The following is a 24,657-nucleotide window of genomic DNA, read 5'->3' as shown; positions in this document are numbered from 1 at the left end:
ACCTGGGTCTCATCACCAGGAGTGATGAGTGCTAAAACTTTCACAAGCAAAGAAATACCCATTTTTGGATATTTTTGACATTTAAATGATTTTTCTGTGTTTGTGTGTGCAGATTCTGCTTTTCTGATTAGAAGATGCCCTAAACTAAATGACATGCAGGCAAGAATAGTAAGTTTGAGGAACCAGGAAGGTTTTCCAACAGTGTCAGTTAGTGCTCACCTATGAATTTATGAGGACTTTAATAAAGAGCATTGTCTGTCTGTATAAATACTCTTGGAAAAGGCAAATGGAATCTTAGGTTAAGCCTGAAGCCAGATGCAGGAGAGACTTAATTGGTAGCATCTTTTCCTATGGAAACATGACTGCTCATCCTCCTTTCTTATAACTCTTAGGCCTACGGCCAGACCGAGGCATTTTTCAGAGGACTTGCTGATCTAAAGTTCTGTATGTTTTCTGAAGAAGACTGACCAGAAGGAAGAGACTGCAAATCATGCCTGTATTGTGGCAGAAGGGAAGATGCTGCTGTCCTGTATTCCATTTTCCCATCCAGCATCGTTCCAGAAGTGCTAGCTGGTGCTGCTGGTTCAAATGTGACTTCTGGGGATGGATCAGAGGGGCAGACAAGGACAGGGAAGGTGGGTGAATGCTGAAGTATCCCAGCAAAAGTGGCAAATGACCTCGTGAGAACCGTGTGAAGAGAGGTCGGGTCTCTCGACTGTGCGTTTCCAGATAGACTTTAAACAAAGATGTTTTTGCTCCCATCTGTCTCGGGTGAAAGCAGTTATAGGAATGCTTTAAATATACATTGGCAGCTCTTACTCGTAGGTTTTCTCCTGAATTACAGCCTTGTTCAGCAGACCTCAAATCTTAGGTGTACATTTCACTTTAATACAGCTAGGGCTCCTTGGAGACATCAGGTATACCGCAAGTGAGATGCATGAAATTCTCCCTTGGCTTTTGTTTGGCTGGCAGCCTGGGAAGTGATGTGAGGGATCGTGGCCATCCGTGCCCAGTGCAGGCATAGTGCTCAGCACTGCCTGGGGCTGCCTGGTTCTTGGGGCTGTTCAGTGAACCAACGACGTACCTGGCAGTTGCTCAGGGTTGTCTGTGTCCAGGGTTACCACCAGGATGGTGTTTTACACTTCTTGTCCTGGTCAAAGTTCAGGTGATGCAAGAGGAATGCCAGGGACCCGGGATGATGGCTGGCAGGTCAGTTTGTCTGCAGATCCTAAGCAGCTCTAGCAGCAAGGTGTGTAATTGCACTAGCATCAATCAAAGCCACATCTGAAGGTTGGTGAGTGCTGATGTCATTGTTTTGATGCTTCTCAAGTTCAGCAAGTACTCACAGCTTGTGTAAATAATAACACGTGGGATGGCAGCTATGGATCACGTGGTCTAATGGAGCCCTGCTGGCAGGAGCCAAAAAATTCCCCCATCATGTGAAAGCATGACTGATTCCAAAGCCATTCTGTGCACGCTGTGTTAACGTGGCTGCTGATGGGGGTCTGGCTCTGAGTCTGGGGCCCAGAGCTGGTAACTTATACAAAATAGCTGCAAGGTTAGCAGTGTTGTGGCTTACCCCATGGGGAGAGCTCACAGGCTGTGGTGTTTTATTATTATTATTATTATTATTTTAATCATTTAATTTGTGAGGTACTTCACATCTTTGGCAACCCAGTATCATGTTTCAAGCATTATCATAACATGAAAATGAAGGAATGCAAGAAATGATCGTGCTCAGTAGCATAAACTTAATGAAGCTGTTCAACCTTCTCACATCCAGAACAGGAGCACCGCGTTGATGCTGCATGTTGTGGGGTTAGCTTTTGGGATGGTAACAAATCACAGGATGGGTTCCTCTTTCTGTCCTCCGGTGCCCTTGAAGGGGTCATGTGGTTAAATTCCTCAATATTTTTGCAGCTGTGGTTGTGGTTTATGAACTGATGCTGCTTAAAGAGGGGTCTGTGTCTGCAGCACAGTTTTCATTACTCATCTGTCGATACTTCCAGGGTAAAACAAATTGGTCTGGGTAGAGAGGCTTTGCTCTTCTGTGTAAATGCTCCGGCTTATTTTTCTTCCTGCCCCTATTTCACCAAAGGAGAGGATATGGAATAGTTTCTGATGCATTGTGTGGTTGTGTTGCACTGGATAGGAAGGCCTGGCTCGCTTTGTCCATCAGGATTATTTTAAGCTCTGATGTTTAGATTTTGTTAAATGAACCAGAAAGAATTGAAAGCATCTCTCTTTCCCAAAATATTCCAACTCATACAGCTGTAAAATGCCCTTTATCCTGAATCATACCAGAAGAATTGCCAGGGTTACTCTTTTGCAATGGGTAAAAAGTGATTTCTGACTCAAGTTTCAGTAATTTGCTTGTCAGGAGAACTCTATTTGAGATTACAGTTATTATTTTTTGTTCCATATTTTGCAAAACCGAAAATGAGATAAACCGTAATCATGATGTTGCTGTGTTTACTGCTGCAAGCTGCAGGTATTGCAGTAATTGTGTTGGCTGCTGGATGAAACCTGGGAGGCAATTTATCTGCCTTTGCTATAGCACAATAATTGCAAATGAAAGACACGCCTGATTGTGAAGCTCTGCAGAAGAAAAAGTAACTGCTGTGAGAGAGGGGAATGGTTCTTGTGTTGGTGCCCAGTGTGGCAGAGTGCAGGGCAGTGGTGACCTGGGCTGCAGGGCTGCAGTGTGGCAGGGCGACTGGAGCAGGCAGCAGGGGCAGGGAGGCCGTGGCACTCATGGCACCAGGAGCACTGTCTCGCTTTGCCACCCACTTCTTGAATCTCATCCCTGGCTGTGACAAATGTTTAACAGAACAGCAGCCAGGCTAGTGGCTAGAGCTTGCTTTTTGGGCATTTTGGGGTAAATACCGGAGTCCTTGTCCTTGTTTTCTGTTGTCTGTTCTGTTTTTGCTTTGCTTTCATCCTGTCTTGGGAAATTATGTTGGAGAAGGAACCTGCACAGCGTTCTCCTGTGCAAGAAGATACCAGGAACTGCAGCCCAGCCCGGGTAAGGAATTCCCAGCTGTAAGCCCTGTGTGTGCCTTTGGACCTTAATGGCACGAGGTGTTTGCAGGTAAGCTGGTGCCAAGTGCCATCATGCAGACCTGTTCTTTGCTGTGGCGTTATGATGGGAAATGTTTTAAAGCATGGCCTGCACAAGAGTGCTTTGTGACACCTCCAGCAAGGAGGAAAATAAAGCCTCTGCTGTGCTGAGCTGTTTGTTAGCTGCAAGTGTGAGCACCTCGTAGGAGATGAGAACTGATCGGTGGGTTATGCCACGTGCTTCTCCTGGGATGAATAACATCAGCTTTAAGAAGGTGAGCTGCAGGTGGTTTTGAACGAAGGAGAGATCAGTTTGGACGCACCATTCATTTTGGTAGCCTGGAGCTGCTGACCTCACGTGGAGTGGTAGAAATGATTTCAATTGAGACTGAAAGAAAGGCACTGCGCTGTGTCCATGTTGGGCTGGTCCACCAGCACTGCGTTCCCCTGTTAGGCTGAAGGCTCTTTCTCTCCACAAGGTCAAGCAAAGCTTCCAGATGCAGAGGAGAAGCACTGTAAATTCCTCAATGAGAAGACTTAGCTTGAAAGGCAGGGTTAGACACTATGGTCAGATTGCACGTGCATCTTTACTCATCTTTCTTGTGCACAGAGGTGGCAGTGCATGTGTTTCCTCAGTTTTGGCTGTAAAGTTTGAAGAAAAAAGAAAAAAAAAGGCTGGAATGAAAAATGAAGTTCAGGGATACATGAGCAAGCTGTGTCAGTAAAGTCCACTGTTGTGTGTAGCTGTGCAGCCTGTCAGATCACTGCAGTGAGACGCTCTTTACAAATGCTTTTGTGTCTTATCTGTTGACTCATCCATCTAACACTTATAGTAGCATTTCAGTACTGAATTATAAAGCCAGCAATTGAAACAAGGCTGTTCTTGGGCTGCTTTAATCAACAGATGCAATTAATACAATAATGTTTGTACTCACACCCTGTCTCACTGCAGCTCATTGTGGGCAGCACTGCTAGACAAGGAGATCTGTGTGGCTGTACAAGAGCTCACAAACATTTGTGTTCAGCATAAGATCAGCACTGACAGAGTTTCAGACCTCTCCATGGTTGGCAGTCAGCCCCACTGCTGCTACAAGCAACGTTATTGAGAGGTTAAAACCAAATCTGCAGCACTTCTAATTCAGTTTACAGTTTTACGTGATGCTGGGATTTCTTCTTGGTGCAGAACATGGGGAGCGTAACAGGAAAGCTCAGATGGGTTTTATTCCTGTGTGAATCTGGGACAGTGGTGGAAATATGGTTTGGGCTCAGATATTTATTCCTGCATTAGAACAATGCGAGTCCCACATCAGTGCTTCTCAGGAGCTCCTTACCCTGGGAACTTGTATAAAACATCTTCCCTTTCAGCTGTATCACATTGAGTGTGTGCTGGGTGTAACCAGTGTTTAAGGGAGTGTCGGTGGCACACAGCCAGTTGATATGTAAACCCTATCATGACTTGTTTTAAAGAGAGTCTGGGTTTCTGTACTGAGATATATGGATGGTACTTTTTTTTCACGGCAGGAAGTAATGCTAACTCCAGCAATTGTCAGAGCAGCTGTTCTTCGTGAGCGAGCTGTAAGAAAAGTCTTGTGAAAGCCTTAAGATCAGTGGGAAGCAGCATGAGCTCGAATGATCTGCTGTCAAATGATCTGCACTCAAATCTGGTTAAACCCTATCAATAACTGCTTTCATGTTTTCACTGCCTTGGTATTTTATATTGGAAAAAAGTTTCTGGTTCTTACGGTGTCAAAGTCTGGAGGATAGTTTACTGAGAGGTATTTAACTTCAGGCTGGTTAATGTTTGTAAGGGCTTGTCTGGACACTCCCCAGACTCTTGCTCCAGGGTACAAATTTACTTCATTTATCCCATGCTGAGTTGATGTAGCAGCTTCTGTGGCTGAGAGCAGTGCTCTCTCCTGGCTCCATGGCTTTTAGGATTTCCTAGCGCTGGTGTTCCTTGGCCTGGCTTTCAGCCAGCCTCAGTTACACAGCTTTCACCTGCAGTTGATCTCTTACACACTTAGACTCAGTGTCATGCTTTCCTAGCTCAGCTTCTGAGATATTTCCAGCCCACGGTTCAGTACTTCCTTCATGTTGCCGTTGAACTCTGTGTTTGAATTGCAATTGCTTTTCTTTCTATTGTCTTTGACACGAGGATGTCATTTCTGCTTTGTCACCTCTGACCACCTTTTGCTTCTCCTACCTTTTAGTTTTCTCCCACATACACTCTCAATGTTTGTAGCACATCCTGCCCAGATGTGTCATGAGGCTTTGACTCAGCACTGTTGTTCTGGAGATGGTAGGGATGTGTCCCCAAATAGTGCTACGTGTTTCACAGCAAGGGGACGAGCAGTGGAGTTTCTCTTGGTGCTGAACGTGGCTCATGAGGGTGGTAGCAGTGGGAAATGTGGGATGTCCTGAATTATTTTGAGAAACAAAACTCCGTTTCCTTTGATGTAATAACTGCATGAATCAGAAAGGAAAGTGAGTAATAGTTTCTTTGAGTTTATCTAGAGCTTTATATTTTCGGAGCATTGTGCAAGCATTTACTCTGTCCTTTTTGCTCTGTGATGGGTGGTGATGAAAAGTGCTGCATGCAGTGAGGCAGGAACAGTAAGTACAGCTTCCACCTTGGTTTCATTTAATGTTCGATTTAAGCTGCTGCTTTGATCAGATGGTGTCTACTCCATCAGCTCCTTTTGGCTGCTCAGTTTCTTGCTAGAGCTGTGGATCCTTTCAGTTGGATCTCGCATCACGTTTTTAAGGTGTTTGAGGTCTTGCTGGCTGGTGAGAGTGGCAGACACAGCGCTGCATAGCACAGCATCACTTTGTTTGTAGGAAGGTGCAGGTATGTTGTGTGCACACAGCATGCCACCTAGAGGAGCGGAGCAGGCCGGCAAGGCTGTAGCTGGGATCTGTTGGCCAGATGTGGGAGGCTGTGCTAAGTACATCTGCAAGCTGTGTATTCTGTGACCCTGCCTCTGGTACGCTCACCTGGTCAAGTCTGAGAACATCCTTAGGCAGCCAGTTTTCCATCAGCTCTTCTCAACAAAAGTTGCACAATTTTTACGTGATTTAGCTCTCTAGTTTTGCTGATCCTAATTTTTCCCTGAGTCTTGAGAATCTGAAATTAAATTGAGGATCTCACCTCAAACGTTCTGTGGGAATTAGGGTGAGGAATCTAGCACAAGGTGTGTTTTGATGGGATGGTGCTCTCCAAGCTCTGTGCTTTTTTTGGCTTGTATGTTGTAATTTCTTTTGCAGAAGACTCATAAATTTCCCAGAAGATTATCCTAATTTCCAGAGTCTCAAAGTCTGAGGTGTAATTAAGCACTTAATTTGATGAGGGTTTTTAAATGTGTTGCTGGTCTACTGGCAGCTTGGGGAAATGCTTCCATCTGCAGCCCAGCTTCCCTTGTGTAGGTTCAAGCTCACAAAGCCGATGTATATTTAGAAGTGCCAGAACTAAAGCCTACCAGACAGGCTTCAGAAAATTGCTCCAAATTTATGCCTTCTGAGTAGGTCAGAGCCAAATTTGAAAGAAGCCCACCTTTCCTGAAGAGGTTCGAGTGGTTGTTAGGGAGATGGCAGATTTTCATTAACACATGGGCATCGGGCAATTTTAACAGTGCATTTGATCACTGACAAATTGCATTTAGTTTCCCTCATTTCCACAAATTACAGCAATCAATGCCTCCAACAGGGAAGCTATTATTTTATTTCTTTGAAATGGAAAAGCATTTCTTTGTTAGTTCGTGTTTACTGTCCTCTGTACCTCAGGAGCAAAGCCTGTATCTTGCTTCCATTAGCAAGGTGGGTTCCATGAGAGACTTGATGGTGGGAACCGTTGTTCCTTAGCAGTCTCCTGTCCTGAGCCAGGCCACCATCCAGAGCTGAGAGCTGTCAGGTAACAGCACAGTAGGTTTGACCAGACAGTATTTCCTCTTTAGGACAGAAATCTATATTTGATCCATGCTGGAGATGCCGCAAGAAGGTCATAAGCAGTGACTTAAGTTCAGAGGGGTCTAAACCAGAAATGATGATGACTGAGTTGAGTTTTTCTTTTTTATGCTGTTTCAGGCTACAGCTTGTAGTTGCCTCTGATTAAGTTTGTATTTTCAGCTAGGATTTCTCCCAGGCAAGTGAAACATCTCCCCCCAGCTCCCAGCATTTCAACTTTTATTCTCAGAACCTCCAGAGCAGACTTGAAGACTTCATTTGAGTTGACCCCCATGTATTTCCATCAGGACATTAGGATGGCCTTCCCATTTCCTGCTATTCTCAGCTTAACTTTTCCTGTTACAGGAATACAAAAACAACAAAAAAGAAAGCTGTTAGTCATATGTTAAAGCAACCAGCCCAAAGCCATTCGGAAGAGGATCCTCACTGTACGGGGCCTTATGTCAGCATCTGTTCTGGCTGTGGAATCCTATACGGACTGATCCAGGGCTCGCCATGCACAGCTCTCTCCCTAACACACATCTCTTTCTGCTGATAACTTTCTGGCCTCCAGGCTACTGACAGCTGTTGTCCACTTGCTGCTAATTAAGAAAGCAGCGTGAGAAATGGCAGTGTGGATTGGAGAGATTGAACCCCCTCTCAGCAGCAAACTGTTTCTGATTAAAAAGTCTGACTGACAGCTGGGCAGCCTTTTTTCCTTCCCTGTCTGTTGAGCCCCTCAGAAGATAGCCTACTTGCTATCAAACTCTTAATGATGGGCTCTCCCTTATTTTTTAGATCCTGTAACAATAAGCAATGTCAGAACAGATTAACTATTGAAATAATGGGCACGTGTGAAATGTAAGCCTGAATAAAGCCACATATTTAACATGCAAAGCACTGTGTGCATCTGTGCTCTTACATAGAAATTCAAATGTAGGTCGTATTTTTCAGATAAAATGACACATCTTGGAAACGTAGCTCAGAAATGAAGATCATCATAAACAAGCAGCACTTACATAGATGGACTGAGCGGATTTCAGAGATGGTCTTTGTTTGTTTAAGGATTTTCCTTGTTTGTTTTGTTTCCTTCTTTGGTTTCCTTGTTTTGTTTTCTCTTGGTTCTCCTCGGGTCCCAGCAGGTGCTCTTTTGTATAATATGGCTTTGCTGTGATTTTTATGATCCAGCAATAGCATGGGCCTGAACTCTGGAATTCCCTTTCTGGGCTGTGCTTCCGTGGAGGTAGAATGGTAATACTGACATGAAGGTAACAGAAAATTGTGAACAGTCAGCCAACAGATGTAAATTAAGGTGATGGAAATTGTCCTGAAGCAGCGATGCTCTCTGAAGCTCTTCATGCCCTGGAATATATCATGACTGTATTTCAGATCTGTACAATTCAGTTTGAATTCTTATCTGCTCTCCCGGGACTCTGCATAGCCTCTAGCATGCTTTGGAAGCAGGGTAGTTTGCTCTCATATCTGGTCTATAATTTCTTCTTTTGTGGTTTTTCTCGTGCTCGGCTGTTACCTTTTGCCCTAGAGATGACTGTCTCTTTGTACAGTAATGCAACACAATAGGATGTTGTGTGTTTGTAGCTACCTGAACTAGGCAGATTCTCTGGGATGTGAGTGGTCCAAGAGTATGAACGTGCTCTGATGTCCTTGAGAAGGGTTTTGGTTTCACGTGAAGAGAGCAGATGCTGATATGACAGAAACAGAAGAGAAATCCCATCAGTGAGACCCCAAGCTGTAATCTGTAAATAAAGTGATTTATGGGTGTTTTAGATGCAAATAGTTCAGTTTCTTTTTTTTTTCCCTCTAGATATTTTTCCAAAATAGATATTTCATTGTTAGGCTCTGGTTTGGCTGCTAATTTTATGAAATAAGCTTGGAAGACTTAATTTAGAAAACAAATGGGGTTATGTCTCTACTAGGAGGAGCTTTGGAGCCTCCAAATCCCGATGTATTTTGTCGTGGGAGCTAATAAGGGGTATGAGGCAGTGGATCTTAGTTTGAGATGTTGAAAAAAACCTGTAAGCATTCATCCTGCTACATCTGGAGAGCTTCTTGGAGGTTGTGAGATTGACTCCACAGGCTCATCTGCTGAGAGCATTGGTTGTTTCTGTCCCTGATACAACCTGAGTGTTGCTTGGGCAGCTTTGCCCAGCTGTTTACTGCTTGCCTCCTGCTGGCTGGCAGTGTGTATCCCACATACAGGGATGCTTGCTTGGTGATAAGCTAGGTTCAGGCTAACACATAAATTTAAGCCTACAGCTCTCCTGCTCGGTCTGCAGCTGACTTGTCTCCCACTGAATGCTTGAATTGCCAAGTGTTTCAGTGGAGCTGGCATTTCTGGGTTGGATTGTTTTGCAAATGCAGGCATGGTTCTTAACAGGAGAGCACCAAGCAGGATTTTCTGCTTTACAATAGAATATGTTGTTTTTAAGTTGCTGAGGAGCACGTTTAGTTCTTCAGGTTTCTTTATTCCTTATGGTAACACAAGAGCATCCTTTAAAGAAACAGAAAATGAAAACATTCTTAAGAGCTGTGATGTCTTTGGTAGGGGGGGAATAAATTAATGTGAGCAGTTTTGAGAGCAAACTGCAGGATGGCAGGGGGAGTGCCTGCAAGAGAAACATCCGTGGAGACTTGGCAGCCCCTTCTGTTCAGCAGAGCTGGACTTTATCTTTTCGTCTTTGAGAAACGGTTTCCCGTAAGATGAGAATTATCCCAAGTATTTCCTTGCATTTCTAGTTTGGCTTCTAATTAGCTCATTTCACTTTGCAAGTGGACAGTCTTTTTCCAAAGTAAAACCATGTATTATAGGAAGTCAGTTGGGAATATGGTGCTTGAGTTCCCGAGCTTCCCCTTGATTTCAGTTGACTTCCTTGGTTGGAAAAGCCCTTTCATTTTGAAGTCTGAACTGGAAGGTTCTTAAGGTTCTTATGGCTTTGAATGTTAATACTCTTTATCATGATAAATTACGAGTATATTAGAGTTTCAAGTGATCTCCCATGAACTATGGATTCCTACAGCTGCCAGAAAACCAGCTTAGCTCTTCATCCGCTCTGTTCTCTGCAGTGAATGGCAAATTAACTTGAATGTGCTTGATGTATTGAAGTCAGGGAAGCATTTTCTATAGGTTTTTAGCTGGGATTCTTCTTTCACAGTTTCCATATGAATGGGTTCAGCTCCATAATTTAATGTTGTGACTGCTATCTACAGTGCTGCGGGGTGGTTCTGTTTGTTTGTAGCAAAATGGCAATCAGGCAGTTTTGTTAGGAGCTTCTTGGATCTCTGGTTTGTGTTTATTATCAGGATGGACGTGGAAATGCAGCGTTTAGAGACATAGAGGCTGTCAGGGATCTTCTGTGGAGGAACTTGGGGCCCTTTACATATATTTATCATGCAGGTTTTCCCAAGTCACATGCCTCTTCCAGCATTTCTTGGAGACATTTTCACGTTTTGCAGTCTGTAATAGGTGCATAGTTGTTTTTCAGGTTGATGAAGAATGATGGCACATTTAGTAAGTTCAAAGACTTTCCCGACTGCAGCGTTGCCAGAAATGGAGCAGGAAAGATCCTTTCCATCTGTCATTCTTCTACAGACACCAGCAGTTCAGAAGTGGATGGAGCTGAGAGTTATTTGCTGAGCTGCAGAGCAGAGTTCCTGCGTACACAGGGGATACTTACCCGCTTAACTGGGGTAGGGAGCAAGTTGATTATGCTGGGTAGATCTGTAAATGGAGTAGAAAGGAAAGGGAAGATTTCCAAGCAAAAAGCTTGCCGAGCAGTGCCCCATCTTCTTCTCTTCCGCTCTTTTTCTTCCTCTTTGTGCACACACCGTGAGTTTTCAAGTAAGAACAGAGAAAATACAAAGGTGGATGGACTGCCTGTGCCACATCCCCGTTATTTTCCTTATTGCAGAGTCTTAGAAACAGACCATCCTAGCTGTAAGAATTTTTTAGCTTGTGATACTAGACAGCAATTGTAACACTATGATGTTTGACTAGGCTGCCACTAGATGCTTCTTATACTGCAAAATGGTATTAGTGTACATGGGTCACGTGTTGGCGGGCTGCTGATCACTTGATGGATGGCTTGCAGCACTTCTTGTCGCCGTACTGCAGTGTCATTCTGTTGACTCATTGGCTGGGCCCAGCTGAAAGCTCTCAATTTCTGGCAAGGGCAAAGTAAAGTTTCCCTTGGAACAAAGCTGCAGCTTGTCCAGGGTAGGCATGCATTATCAGGTGGCAGCATTAAACACAGAAGGTCTGGGAGGTATTTACCCCGTAACAGTGGCACCAAGGATATTTTGCTAAACACGCCTTTGTCTTTTAGAAGCCAACTGCCATGACACACTGCAGAAATCAGTAGGTTACTGAATGGGTTTGGCGTGTAAAAGCATGGAGTTAATCATGCTAAGCTCTGACAAAGCCCCAGGTTTACCCCAAGGAGCAGCAGGGACCCTCAGGCCGTGCAGGCTGGGCTTTCTCCTAGCAGGCTGCTTGCTGTTTGCCAGATGGACCCAACAAGCTCCCAAATATTGCTCAATGCATCTCCAACTGCAGTTGGTATTGATTCACCTTTCAGGTCTGGGCAGCAGGATCGCCAGACGATTGCGTGTTGTTTTGCAGAGATTTAAATAGCTTTGGCCACTGTGGTTTATGCTGTTTTGACAAAACCAAAATTAAATAGAAGTACTGTCGAAAATTATTTCTTATTTATAAATTCCTAAGTCTCTCTGCCACAGAATCTGGGCAGTAGGTTTGGAAATACACTTTTTTGCATGCAGAGGATCATAGTCTTGGAATGCACTCGGCCTGTGCCTCCATGGCAGGTCTGTGTGAGGCAGGGTCTCACCTCTGAACCCCAATGGCACAGGATGCAATAGGGAAGGGGTTGGTGAGGTCTCACTCAGAGCTGGTAGTTCACCAAGATTTATTTGGTGATAAAAGAATTGTTTCAGCATGGAGTGCAAAGAGATGCTGAGATAAGGCTCAACTTTGTTTTTGGTAAAATACAGGTCTTGGTTTACTTCCCTTCAGCTATCACCCATTTGCTGCGTGTTAGCATTGAAGGTGTTTCTGCTTGAAATGCAAGCTGACTTCCTGTATCACTACACTGGAAGCTCATTAAAAATTAGAAACTGATTCTTAGTAGGGCCAATTCTGCTAATTCTCAGTGACTGCTTAAAAATAGCTAGCCAGGGTGATAGAAGAAATAATGTTGCACCCGAGCAAAGAATGGAGCTCTAGAGAGCTAAGGCTCAGCTGTCCCTTTGTTAAGTGGGTTTTCAGCCTCATCACTCTGAAATAGCTGCTGCTTCTTCAGCACTAAATTAACAAGTGAAATTCTAGTGAGTGTTTCCGTGCTAGTGAGGCTTCCAGTCTTCAGAAGGCTGGGGGGTGTTGCAGTCAGCACGTATTTCTTCAGATTCCTGCAGTGCTTCTGCTGACGCTCATACAGATCTGGTAGGGTTTGTCCAAACTGTGCAAGTTTGCTGCTCTGTATCTTTTTTGTTTGTTTGTTTGTTTGTTTTAAAGTTTGGGTTTGCTGAGAAGAGCAGGGAGAGCTGCAGGTCTTTGTAGCTGTATCTTTGAAACCTTTGTTTGTAGGAGAGGTGCAGCTAGGGGGTATTTAATTTGGGCCAGAGGAGGTAGGGTGAAATAGGGTTGACACAAATAATGGTTTACTGCGAATGCAACTTATAATGTTTGTGTGCAGTGGAGTGAAAGGCAGACATCTGACTTGGGCTCTTTAAGGTACCTTATGCTTCCTGCCCTATCGGTCGAGGTATGTGCTAATCCTACAACTGACAAAGATGAGGGCCACTATTTCCTCTTCCTCCTGCTCTGCTCTGTTCAGTTAACATCTCGGTTCCCCTTTACTGGAGGCGCTGATGTTTCAAATTGTGCTTATGGAGGACTAAAATTTCCTACTGCCTGTGGGCAGGCAATAAAAATGGTGGTTTGTTTGCAGATCCTATCAGTTATAGAATGGGGTGCAGAACCAAAGATATGGCCTGCAGCTTCTTAACCCTTTGCGTAAGCAGCACAGCTCCAATGTAAAAGCAGCTTCTGACCTGATTACATCAGAAATTTCACACCTGCAGTGCTGCTGTATCACTGTGTGCACATGCCTGCCTACATGGAGACAGAGAGCTGGCCCTCTGGGGCAAGAGCACAGGATGCTTCAAAGTTGAGTGATTTGCATAGCCCTCCTGTGCTGCCTTGTTTTATTGAGTAAGCAATATTAGGGAAGTTTACACTGCTGTGGCAGTGCTGCTGGAGGAGATGGTGCTGGCCTGGTTCCTGAAATTCACATTTCTTTCTTCTGCAGAAATGTGAGCCCCCAGCACGGTGCTCTGGAGTTGTGCAGACATGTTTCATCTTACGGAGCTGAGTGTCTGCTTTTCAGCAGCTGAGCCCTGGGGACACGGTGCTAGGCAGAGCAGTGAGGAATGAGGCTTCCTTGCAGAGAGGTTAGCTCATCTCTTAGCGTCCATGGAAAAGAGCTTACCTCACATTCTCACCTGGACTATTGCCCTTAATCTATGGCACTCACTAAGGAGGAAAATAAACTCGAGCATGTTCAAGCAAATATTTTCCATGTTTTGATCTTACTTCTTGAGCTCAGCTTGGAGCAGTGTGGGAAGTGCCTTTTGGGCAGTGTATGCGATTACTCCCAGAAAACAGAGGTTCGCTGTGCAATGGACTCTGCATGTGCAAAGAATCTGCAATCAGAGGTCAAAAATAAAATGACTATAATTAGTAATGACCGAAGCAACTGGAGATGGTGTCAGTCAGAGCCGAGCCAGCTTTTTTTTTTTCTGTCACCTAATGAATGAGAGCTGAGGTTATTCTCTGAGGGTGAAAGAAGGCAGAATTTTTTTCCCATTCAAATCTGGTGCTGTGGGACAAATGCAAACTCAAGACTCGTTTACTACCTTGTTTTTCAGCTATGAACCTGCAGGCAGGTTGTGAGCAATTACGCTTTTCCCTAAAGCATCTAAAATGACACGGCTCTGCTCGCTGTCCTGGAGAGCGCCGCTGACGACATTCTGTCACCTTGGAGATGGATAAACAGCTCTGGCAACACTGGGTTATAATCTTTCAGGTCTGAGCTTCTAAGCTGACAGCCGTACAATTGAGACGTAAGTCTAGCAAAGATTTTTTTATCGTGGAAAGAGTCTAAATGTAAGATGAGAGCAGAAGAGAGGAGACGAGAGGAGAGGAGGGGGAGGAAGAGCTTAAGCCAGGCTCAGTGACCAGGCTTTTTGCTTGGCTGCAGTAGCAGTGAATGAAATGATTTAGCTGTGGCTCGCGCTCCCTGCAGCATGGGGTGACTCAGGTAGCGCGCGGGCATACTTGAGCCTTGCAGGACTTTATTTTTAGATGTCTGAATCACTGTCATGCCTGTATCCACATAGAGCTGTTAGACGAGTGGGGATGCCCACGGACCCCATATTAAGTCATGTTTGGTGAGCACAGATTCCCTTGCAACCTTTGTGATTCCTGTGTTCTGAGCTGCTTACTGAAGTGATGCAGAATCTATGCCCTGTTTCTGGATTTGTTTTTTCAGTTTTAAGTGAGATGTTTAGCTAGCAGCCTCAGTGGTTTTTATGTACGGAGCGGGGTGAGCGTGGAGCACAGCGGTCCTGTTGATGTTGGAGGCTGCTTGACTCTTGTGTTGTTTTAGTGCTGTTGGCACAGGGGAGCTACGAGTCGTGTTACCAGTGTCGTAATCCCATTAGTTCTCTCGGGCTTGCAGGGCTGTGCAAAATCAGTACTTAAATAGGAAATTACCAGAGACTCACCAGATGCCGCACAAAGGTTTGCTCATGATTTGGTAAATGGCAGCATTTCTGCTTGTGGGTTGATAGGGAACCAAAGTGCTGGAGTGGCTCTTTCAGATAAAGCAGAGCAGAAGTCCTGATTGCTGCTTATCAATGTATTATGCTGTATTTTTCAAAAGAAGTCTCAAAGCTAGCTGTGGTCTGCTGGGAGAAACTGCACTTGGGTAGCGAAGTTCTGCTCCTCTGAGTTCCCTCCTGCTTTGTTTAATTGTAGCTCTGTCCCCTTTTTTTGTTTTCCTTCTGTGAATCCGTTGGGTAGCATTGCAGAAACAGGATTCCAAGTTTGTCTGCATTCAAAGTGATTCCTCTGTTCTGAAATATTTGAGGCTAAAAAGAGGGCCAGGAGGTCACCCTACTATCTGCTTTGACCGTGCTGGTCTGTGTAGTGCATCTTTTCTTCTGAAGATTTGCTTCCAAACATGAAAGTGGAAGAAAGAAGAGCTGTACCACTAATGCACCATAAAATTGAAGTTGTTGACTTATCCAACCCTCTTTGCTGCTGTTGGGAAATGTGGCTGTATCGATAAGTTGCCCTGTGTGCCTCCCAGTTCCCTTGCAAGCACTGTGAGCTCTTTCCACATGAGGTTGCTGCAGCTGGAGATGTCTCATTCATGGATGCCTAAAAAAAGTAAATAAATAAAATCTAAATAAAAATGTGCTCTCTGACAAATAAAAATGTTTTGCTTCCTCTGGAGGCCCCAGAGGGCGGCATAAAAAATAATGAAGCCTGTGAGTCACTGAGCAGAGCCTGGCCAGCTGAGAGCGAACTGAGCCTCCCTTCTCCATAGAAGTTTGTGTGCTGTCATTGCACATCATTAATGCTCGCTGGGTTATGCTCATTCACTGTAATGTTGCCAAAATAGAAAAAGGGCAGTCGGTCTTTCCGCTTCCAAATGCTGGCTGCTTCCAAGGTGACGTGATGTTAAAGGAAAAGTTTCCTCAGAGCTCAGGAACCATTGTTTGATCCTCAGCTGCCCCTCCTCTGCCGTTTTCCTCTGAAATCTGGCGGCTGGCCTGGCAAACATTCTCTGAAGAGGGCCTTGGTGCTCAGAGCCAGCCCCACCTAAGGTACAAAGGTTAGGGTGGGCGAGCTTCCTGCTCCACATGGGACCCTCCCTTTTCTTTCTTGCTGAATCCCCAGTACAGGGTTTTGGTTTTTTTTGTTTCTGGGTGAATTCTCGTTGCTTCAGTCTCTGTGGGTGATGACAAGGTTGAGAAAAGCAAACTTGCTCAGGTAGAAGTGGTAGGTCTGAGGCTCCCGTAACACACTCAGAAGTCTGAAAGGAATATTCTTGTCTTCTGCGTGTTCAGGACAGCAGCTCATCCTTCAGAGAGTGTGCAGCATCATGAGAGTGCTACACGTCAGCATCTTTAGATGCTAAACCATCCCTAGGGCTCCTGGAGAAAGAGGGCATGAAATGCAGCAGAAAGCCATGTCAAGGAGAGCTGAGTTGGGCATGGCAGGCATGAAAGCCGAGAACGTAAATGGAATTCTCCTTTTCTATTCCTTTAATTCTCCGTGGATCTCCAGTAATACTCATGTAATATCTTGACAGATCTGTGCCTTGCAGAACGTTTTGTGATTGTCATCAGACGCCCTTCTGAACCCATCTGCCCGTTCTGATGTAACTATCCTCTCGTTTTTCTGACAGCAGAATTGGGTCCAGTGGACCAAGAGCAGCAGCCCCATCGCTGTTGCTTCCTTTGCATTGCATTGCAGCACCCAATGGGCAGGCTCAGCAGAAAAGTCCTTTTGAACTATATCTCATTATTTTCCCCTTTTGCTTCTGAACCCTTAAAGTCCCTGTCAGCAAGGGTTTAGTTGAAGCCTTGCAACTTGCCTTTTGTCTTCCACAAATGATCAAGCTATGCCCCAGGGAACAAATGCCATTTTAATGGGCATTGTTGTGTAATTCATTACATAAGTCACCTTTGTGTTCAAAGGACTTGTGGCACAAATGGCAGGAGCGGTTGATTAAAACTGTGCACCACAGCTTCATTATGACATGGGGAGAAATGTCTGTTATTTTTAATCTGGTAGCTTTTAAATGCCTGCATCCATCAGAGACCCAAATGGCCTTTAAAAGGGGCTGTTGGATAAGATTTTAGACTTCTTCATTCTTTGCAACAAGCCTTGAGAATCAGTTCTAGCTGCAAAGTGAACTTTAGCCCCCTTTTTTAAAGGCTTTCTCTCTCTAAAGCTGCAGGGTTGCTGCGTGTGAACACGAACAGAATGGGAGAGGACGGAGGGTTTCATTTTTCAGGTGTGGGATAGAGAAGATACTGTATACTGAAGCTGAAGAAAAAAAAGTACATTTTCATTGTTGGTGGATATGATGCAAACACTGGCCAAGTTGAACTGTCAAATGGTGCATCGCTGTGCCTGTCACTGAGCAGCACACCAATGTCTCCACAAGCCCAGAAGCAGACATGGGGGTTTCCTTCTCTCCCCGAAGGTTCCCTCAGCTGCGGGTGGGAGATGGCCTGCTCTCTGCTCTGAGCTCTGCACAGTGCTGAGCTTTCACTTTGACTTCACACTGAGCAGTATGCTGCCAGCTAGGCTGCTGGAATTCACCAGCATGTGTGTTTTGACTTTAGTTTCTAGTGGCTTTTTGAACCTGAGTGGAAAACAACCATTTCTCTATGCTAGCAGTGCTGCAGACACAGGGCTTTGACTTGCTGGCTTTCCCCTAAGCAGTCTAGTTCCTTCACACACAGGCACACAAACCAGTGATCAGCCTTTCTTTGTGCCTCTTACTCCTGTCTGCTTTGCAATCTGCAGTTCTTCCCTCATCACACCCAACTTTGCCAGCACACTGTGAGCAGCAGGGCCGTGCTGTGGGGCTGGGCTGTGGGCCTGCAGTGTGGCCAGCAGCAGGGCCATCAGTGCACACCCTAAAGGGGGTTCCTGAGGTCGGTGTGTGGTCAGAGCCCAGGCACGTGCTGACCTGGGGGAGATGGGCTTCAGAGCCATACAAGGCTGTGACTCAACAGCTGGAACACGTTCAAGCACAGGAGCCTTTTTAATAGGGGAATGGAACTAGTTGTGAAGCAGGTGATGTATGAAAGCTCCCAGTCAGGAACTAAGAAACTCAAATCCATGGTAAAGTAATTTTGAAGGGATTTTTTTCTTTTTCCGGTGGTGTGCAGCAAGGCATCCAGACGGATGAAATAGGAGGGGGTAGGAAGTTCCTTTGTGACAGAAGTGCTTTGATACAACGGTGTCTTTCTTCCCCATTCCAGTTGAAATCACTACATCCAGCTTCTTACCCTGCCTTTTCCCATTCATCTTGTTAATTTGGATTCTGTAGAAGTGTAAATGCAGGTACCCCACTTCTGCCATCGGAGAGAAGAAGCTCGGGAGGCTGGTGCTGTTATTCAGCGAAACTCTGCCAATTCCTCATCAACAGGAGGAGGGAGTAATTTGATAGAACAGTCTCTGATGGGCAGATTCCCAAGCTCAGGGACAGCATCAATGCTGCCTTAAGGAGTCTGGTTACAGCAGACAGGCAGGAAGGTGCAGAGGGACAGAAGTGTCTGGAGCTCTGTCGTGGCTCTGTTTTCTACTCATTGTACATTATCAAATTATTTGATCAGTGAAGGCATGCTGTGCTGTTTGAACTTTTAACTGGACAGGCATAGCATGCTATATACTTGAATGAATACTGGATGAAGTAAGTGAGCTTTTAAAAGCAGAGGTAACCAACCTAGGCAGCCTTGCACAGCTGTGCTTTTTATAGGCAGGTTTTAGCCCTCCTCTGTAAAAGCTTTGGCTGCTTGCAGCTTTGATCTAAAATATCTTCCTATCTCAGCGCAGCTTTGTTGAGACCACTTCATCTGAATTCATTACTATGCAAACTCTGTTTATAATGCTTGCCTGGTAACCCTAAAGCCTATCATGCTGAATGTCTGTTGGCATTCAGTGAATATCATAGAATCCTTAGAGTTGGAAGGGACCTTTAAAGGTCATCTAGTCCAGTATGATCACAGCAGCTCCACAGTTTGACTCATGAATATTGGGAGGGTGACCGAGGTTTGCAGCGTGATTTTTATGTTTGGAAATGGAGAGATTCTGCACCTGAATCATTGACTGACTCTATGCTCTGTTTAGGCAAGTTGCTTCACCTTCACAGATGTGCCAAACAAAGTTAAGACCCGACTGTTTAAGGATGATGCGCTTGCAACGTGCTTGGAAAAAGATGAGAGCTGTTTTAAGTGCCAAGTGCAACTGAGTCTGAGAGAATGAGTTTGTGACTCATTTGGTTAACTACAGCTGCATCAGAAACTTACGAGCAGATGAGATCTGGAAAATGCTTATTGTAGTTGTAAGGACAGTAATAAAAAGCTGCACGAATGTGTGGTTGTCAAAATAGGTCTTAACAGGGTTGCTCAAACAATAACCTTTATTTCTGCGTCTGGCAGCTGTTTTACTTCGATAGTACTATTTTGAGGAGTTCCCATTCTGCTTTCACTTACTCCTTTCCTGGCTCTGCAAGTCTCTGTTCCCTCAGAGTGCTGCCATGCAAGTGATTCAGCATTTGATGTGATGGAAGGGGACGAAGGTAAAGGGCAGTGGGTGGGCTGGTGGCAGTAGTGAAGGGGATCTGCTGTTGGCAGAAGAATAGATTTCCTCATGGGCAACACATCGTTCTGAAGCTGCTGGCCATGCACCCACTGCTGAGCAAAGTTGGGTAGAGATGGCTGATGGGAAGAGGAAATGGAAATTGCAGTCTTCTGAAACCTTCCTGCTTTCTTGCCTCTACAAGGCTGAATTATCACTGTAAACAAGCAAGGAGCAAGGGTTTTTTCCCCCCAGACAAACAGCTTGGATCTTGCTGCTGCACGTGGAGGAGCCAGACATAATTTGTTGCTGCTACCGTAATTTTCCTGTAGATTAATTATTTTAACTGTCTGCCTGTCCTTTCCAAAATGAAGCCTGAGCCATGACTTTCTAAGCCTGCATATCTACACATGTATGACAGTTCTCCCATCATGTACCAAACAATTACTTTTTTATGGTGTATGAGGGCAGCCAGGCGCTGTTTTCAGTGGTGACCTTCAACACTGTGGAGCCAGAGAGGTTTTAAAGGGTAGGAGATCCCCCTGTGGATGTAAAGCAGTGACGTAAATTGTTGCTAAGTTGGGGTGCCAGCTGCTACCAGTGATTCCTCAGAGTCCACCTGATACCTCTGGGTTTAAATGCAGTGACCAGCGTTTGTGGTGCCTCCCTCCCCAGTGCATTGAACAGGACTCTATACTGCAAAGAGAGCTTTGAGAACCCTGTAAGCGGGGAACGGGTCTGCAGCCAGACAAGACGAGAGTTGAAGCTTCCATTAATAGCGTGCCTGCAAAATTTTTGATCCAGAGGACCTAACTAGCTGGAGTTTTGGCTCCGGTGAAGGTGTTAATAGCAGGGTCTTAATGTCCTGCCTGGTAAAAGCTGAAGGGGAGACAGCCATGAGTGGGGACCAGCAGAGGTTCTTTCCCTCGAGTTGTGGTTAGGTGATTTCTGGGTATTAGGAGCGGTGTTCACGCTGCAGTGTGGCATTTAGCTTCGGGGTGCTAGATTTGACTCAGCAGCATTTTCTGATTGCACTCTGCATGCTAACGAGGTGGAGCAGTGCTGCACGTGGGGACTGGGTCGTTCTGACTCATTGCAGCCAGTGCAGCCAATTCCCAAATAATATAAAAGAAAAAAGGAAATGTACAGCAGAACTGCTTACTTTTCCTGATAAGGTAGCTAAAGGTAAGTTCATTGTCTTTGGCTGAAGTATTTCGGTCACTAGAGAAGCAGTTCAAACCTTCATTTATTAAAGTACTGCTTGCTTAAAATACATTCTAAATTGCTTTCAAGGCAGCATAGTTTTATCTAGCTGGCTGGATAAACAGAGAAAGACATCTTTCATCAGTGAGTTTGCATGAGGCATGACTGCAAACCTTTGAGACTTCTTTTAGATCATCAGAAAACTTTGAAAAGGCAAGCTTTTCAAAAGGTCTGAGCGGTTCAGTAATAAACCTTCTTTGGGATGCACCAATATTGAAGCTATGCCCTCTGCCCATATGGTTTATGTTGATACATTTGGAGTGTGGTCTGCTGTGAATGGCTGGGACTGGTACTTTTCTTCAGATAATTCATGCAGCCCCAACCAAAGGCAGTGCTGCCAGGTGAGCAGAGCGAGGGACCAGCAGCCTGTGAAGGGCAGTAGGTCAGCCTGTGTTTTTCTGTCCTGGGTACCTGCTTGGTGGCTCCTTGGTGACCCCAGCAAGACACGAGCAAGGCTCAGGCACCCAGATTCCTTCCCTGCTCTGAGAACAAGCCACTTCATCCCCTTGACTTCGTTTCCTTGTGTGCAAGAGAGGGATGGTGGTTACCTCCTTCATAACATACTTTGAGATTTGCTGGGGCTGAGTGCTTTTAGGAGATGTGTTTTTCCTTTTCTCTACAAGGCACAGAGGGATAGGATCCTGCTGTTCCTGCCTTGGCACTTCAGTATATCTGCCTCCAAAGGGAAGCAGGAAATGGTGGCCATATTGCGGTTGCAAACATAATAGAGAGTCACAATTACTTTTTTTAATCCTGTTCCACTCAACATGTTAACATGGTTGCAATGATTTTCATAGGCTGGTTTCCCAGATAATGCTGTAGCACAACTTCCCTGTTTTCAGCCAGTTTACCCTAACCTTGTGATGCTTTTCTGTGTCTTTCTAGATTCCGAGCGTTCCCATCTCTCCTCATTCACTATGAAGTTGAAGGGCAAGTTTCATTCACCAAAAATAAAGAGAACTCCTTCCAAGAAGGGAAAGCAAGCTGACCTGACAGTGAAAACACCAGAGAAGTCAGCAAACAAAGTAAGCAAATGAAGAGCATCTTCTATTCGTCTCACTGGTTTCTTGCTTTCTGTTACTCAGGTTTTTAAAATCTACAGCTCTGCTTTCAGTCTGTGACTTTGCCCTATGCAGAATTCTGCAGATACGTCAGGGAACATCAGGATGCTTTCTGGTTAGTTTTAAACTGTGTTATGTAGTGTACAATAAGAGATGGATTTTCTTTTCGAGTTGCTGATGAAGCTTCCTTCCATCATTGTTTAAATGTCTCATTACAGAATGTAGTTTAATGCCTGACACATCTTCCCAACATGCACACCCTATGATTATGCTTACAGCTTCCAGTTTACTGCCTGGTTTTGGGGTGTGATCTTAAAAATCCAAAACCCTGGCGAGCAAATCCTTGACGCTTGTCCAAAGATGTGCTCAATCTCTGATGATGTCAGCAGGGAGAGTCAAGCAGATGCCTTCAAGGAGCAGCTGATTCCAGCACACCATTCCTCACATCTAGTGCACTTCAGTCCCTGTAAGAGCTGAGCTCACCACTCCTTCCCAACACAGACACACATCAGAGTTATCTCTTCTGTTGCTGTGGCCTGATTATGTAGAACAGAGGCTATCTCTGGACAGTACTGTTGCAATACGTTTTCAAGTACAAATTAAGTCAGAAGTTAAGAACAGCCAAGGTTACTTGTGATAATTCAGACTCTTTCCCAGTTGCTGAAAGCCTCCAATGTGCAGTGCCAGACGTGCAAACTTTTTGGATTATCTGCTCTGAGGACTGCTGTGCTGTTACTGTGAGCAATCAGCAAGGTACAGCTGTCTTACACTGTGTGATGTGCTTAGCATCCAGGGAAGCAGCTGCACAACTTCATGGTTCTGCCCTATCATGCAGGAAAGGATGAGGCTGTAGGTTCTTTCTGCAGGAGGCAACAGATAGCTTTCCAGGGAGCTGAGCACCTTGCATTGCCCTGCATGCATACCGGCCTGCTGCCAGAAGTCTTGAGAGCACTCTCTGAAGGCTTTTAGTTCCAGCAGTGTTTGAAGATGGTATGTGAAGATCAATTCAGAGGCTTATCTTGTAGAACGTACTTTTGCTCTAAAAATGCATTGGATCATTTTACTGGGAAGTTTTTTCTCAGTGTTATTTTAATTGATTGATTCACTAAAATGCATGTAGCAAATGCCAAAGTCTTTCCTTTAAATTGATGCATGACCACAAATGAAAGAAATTATGAAATGAAGAGCCATTTTCAAAATGCTGTTCTGTAGCAAATACACAGTAGCATTTTTTTTATGTACAGAATGGGATTTTTTTAATTGGAAATCAAAGCACTTGAAATCATTGTTATTATTGTAGACAATTATTTCAGCCGTATACATGTTGTACTGTGAAATATTGATTTCTGGTGTTGTCCTTCTCTAATTTAATAGCCACAGTCCAACTAATCAATTAGTTGGAAATAGCTCATCAGCTTAGTGTGGAGGGGAGTGGAGAAGAGGATGTGCCTGAACTGTCACCTGGGTCCCCACTGGAACACAGTGTCAAGATGTCTTGACAAATAAGAGATTTTGTGTCAGAAGACACACTTGCTATACTAAATAATCCTTTCCTCCCTCTCAAGTTCTAGGTGCCGTTTTTATACTCTTGAAGTAGATAATCACTCTACAGCAGAAATAGCAATACTAAAAATCAGTATAAGATCGCTGCACGTAACCTGAAGGTTGTGCTCAGTGTGCATCTCCTCTTCTTCCCTTTTATACCTGGATGTGGCAAAAATATATTTCAGAGCCTGTTTGTATGCTGGGCCATCTTTGATTCTAATCTGAGGACATACTGTAGTGTCCTTCAACACTGCTGTTGCAGAGTTAGGATGGAATTTTTACTGGTAAAGTGCAGGGAAAGAAGTGACTTGTTACTGCTTCTGTAAGTGGTTGCATGGCCCTCTGTAACCCATCTGCATTTCATATATGATGCATTTGTGATGATTGTTTTAAGGGAAACCTTTCAAATTCGTGCAAAAATAAATATCTGCATGTGTCAAGTAGGCAGGAAAGTGGAGAGGAAATGTTGTGTTGCCTGAATGATCTCCTTTAATGCCCATCTGGGACATTGCTGAAGCAAGTGGTAGCACTGCTTCAGTAGCTCCTGCAGCTACAGATCTGCTCCAACATAAGGGAATATAGCCATGGGGGCAAGTTCATCTCTGCTGAGGAATTCAATGAGAGATTACTTCCAAGTCTTCTCTCCAGCCCAGAAAGATTCCATCCTATGTTTGCTTTGGCTTTAGGAACACACTGAAAAAAACCTCCAGGCTCGTAGCAACAACTGACACTTATGTATTTGAGCTCTGTAACACAACCTGCCATCCTTGCAGGACACGCAGGCTTTTTTTGTGTATGTTTGTATGTCTGTACTCTCCAACAGATACGAGCTCTTTGCACCTGAGAAAGAGATGCATAAAAGGTGCTCTCCCAGGGTTCTTTCCCAATGAGCTAGCAGGGAAGTCATGGAAAAAAGGGCCGTGTCCCACATAGCGTCTGGTGGCTGCTGTGCGTGCCTTGGTGTGCTCAGTGGAAAGCTTTGTGTTTCCACGTGTCAATCCCCGGCCCATCCCTCCTGTGTCCAGGAGAGTGTTTAAGCTATTAAGTCACAAGCCCTTCTACAGGAAACAGTTGTTGAATGAATATATAAACATTAATCAAAGCAGGAACTGCAGTCTGCATTTTTTCACTTCTGTTTGAGGGCTCTGACCACAGGCCATAGGCATGCTGCGTCCAGCCTCTCTCATCCCTGAAATCTGTAATCGTTTCACATGAAGTGCCTCTCCACAGCCTGGAATGGGCTGTGCAGTGGTGAGGGTGCATGCCTGAAGAATGGGAAATGTGTTTTTTGAGATCACTGAGTTGCTGGGATGCTCCTCAGCAGTGAAGTTCAGTGACTGTGGGTGGGCTGTGAAGCAGGAATGGAGA

At 44.8% G+C, this 24,657-nt stretch overlaps 1 protein-coding gene across 8 annotated transcripts in view; it reads left to right on the top strand.

The window, feature by feature from the left end:
• RAPGEF1 (Rap guanine nucleotide exchange factor 1) overlaps nucleotides 1-24,657 on the top strand; it is a 76,666-nt gene that overhangs the window by 6,187 nt on the left and 45,822 nt on the right. For all 8 annotated transcript variants that reach the window (XM_048965628.1, XM_048965626.1, XM_048965629.1 and 5 more), the window contains one exon: nucleotides 21,569-21,708. In XM_048965628.1, the coding sequence (XP_048821585.1) occupies nucleotides 21,569-21,708 (140 nt within the window). The remainder of the gene's footprint in view (nucleotides 1-21,568; nucleotides 21,709-24,657) is intronic.

This window comes from Lagopus muta, chromosome 19, assembly GCF_023343835.1.
Source record: "Lagopus muta isolate bLagMut1 chromosome 19, bLagMut1 primary, whole genome shotgun sequence".
NCBI lineage: Eukaryota > Metazoa > Chordata > Aves > Galliformes > Phasianidae > Lagopus > Lagopus muta.
Note: the sequence above shows the minus strand (reverse complement) of the source record. Positions and strands in the feature narration are given on the sequence as shown.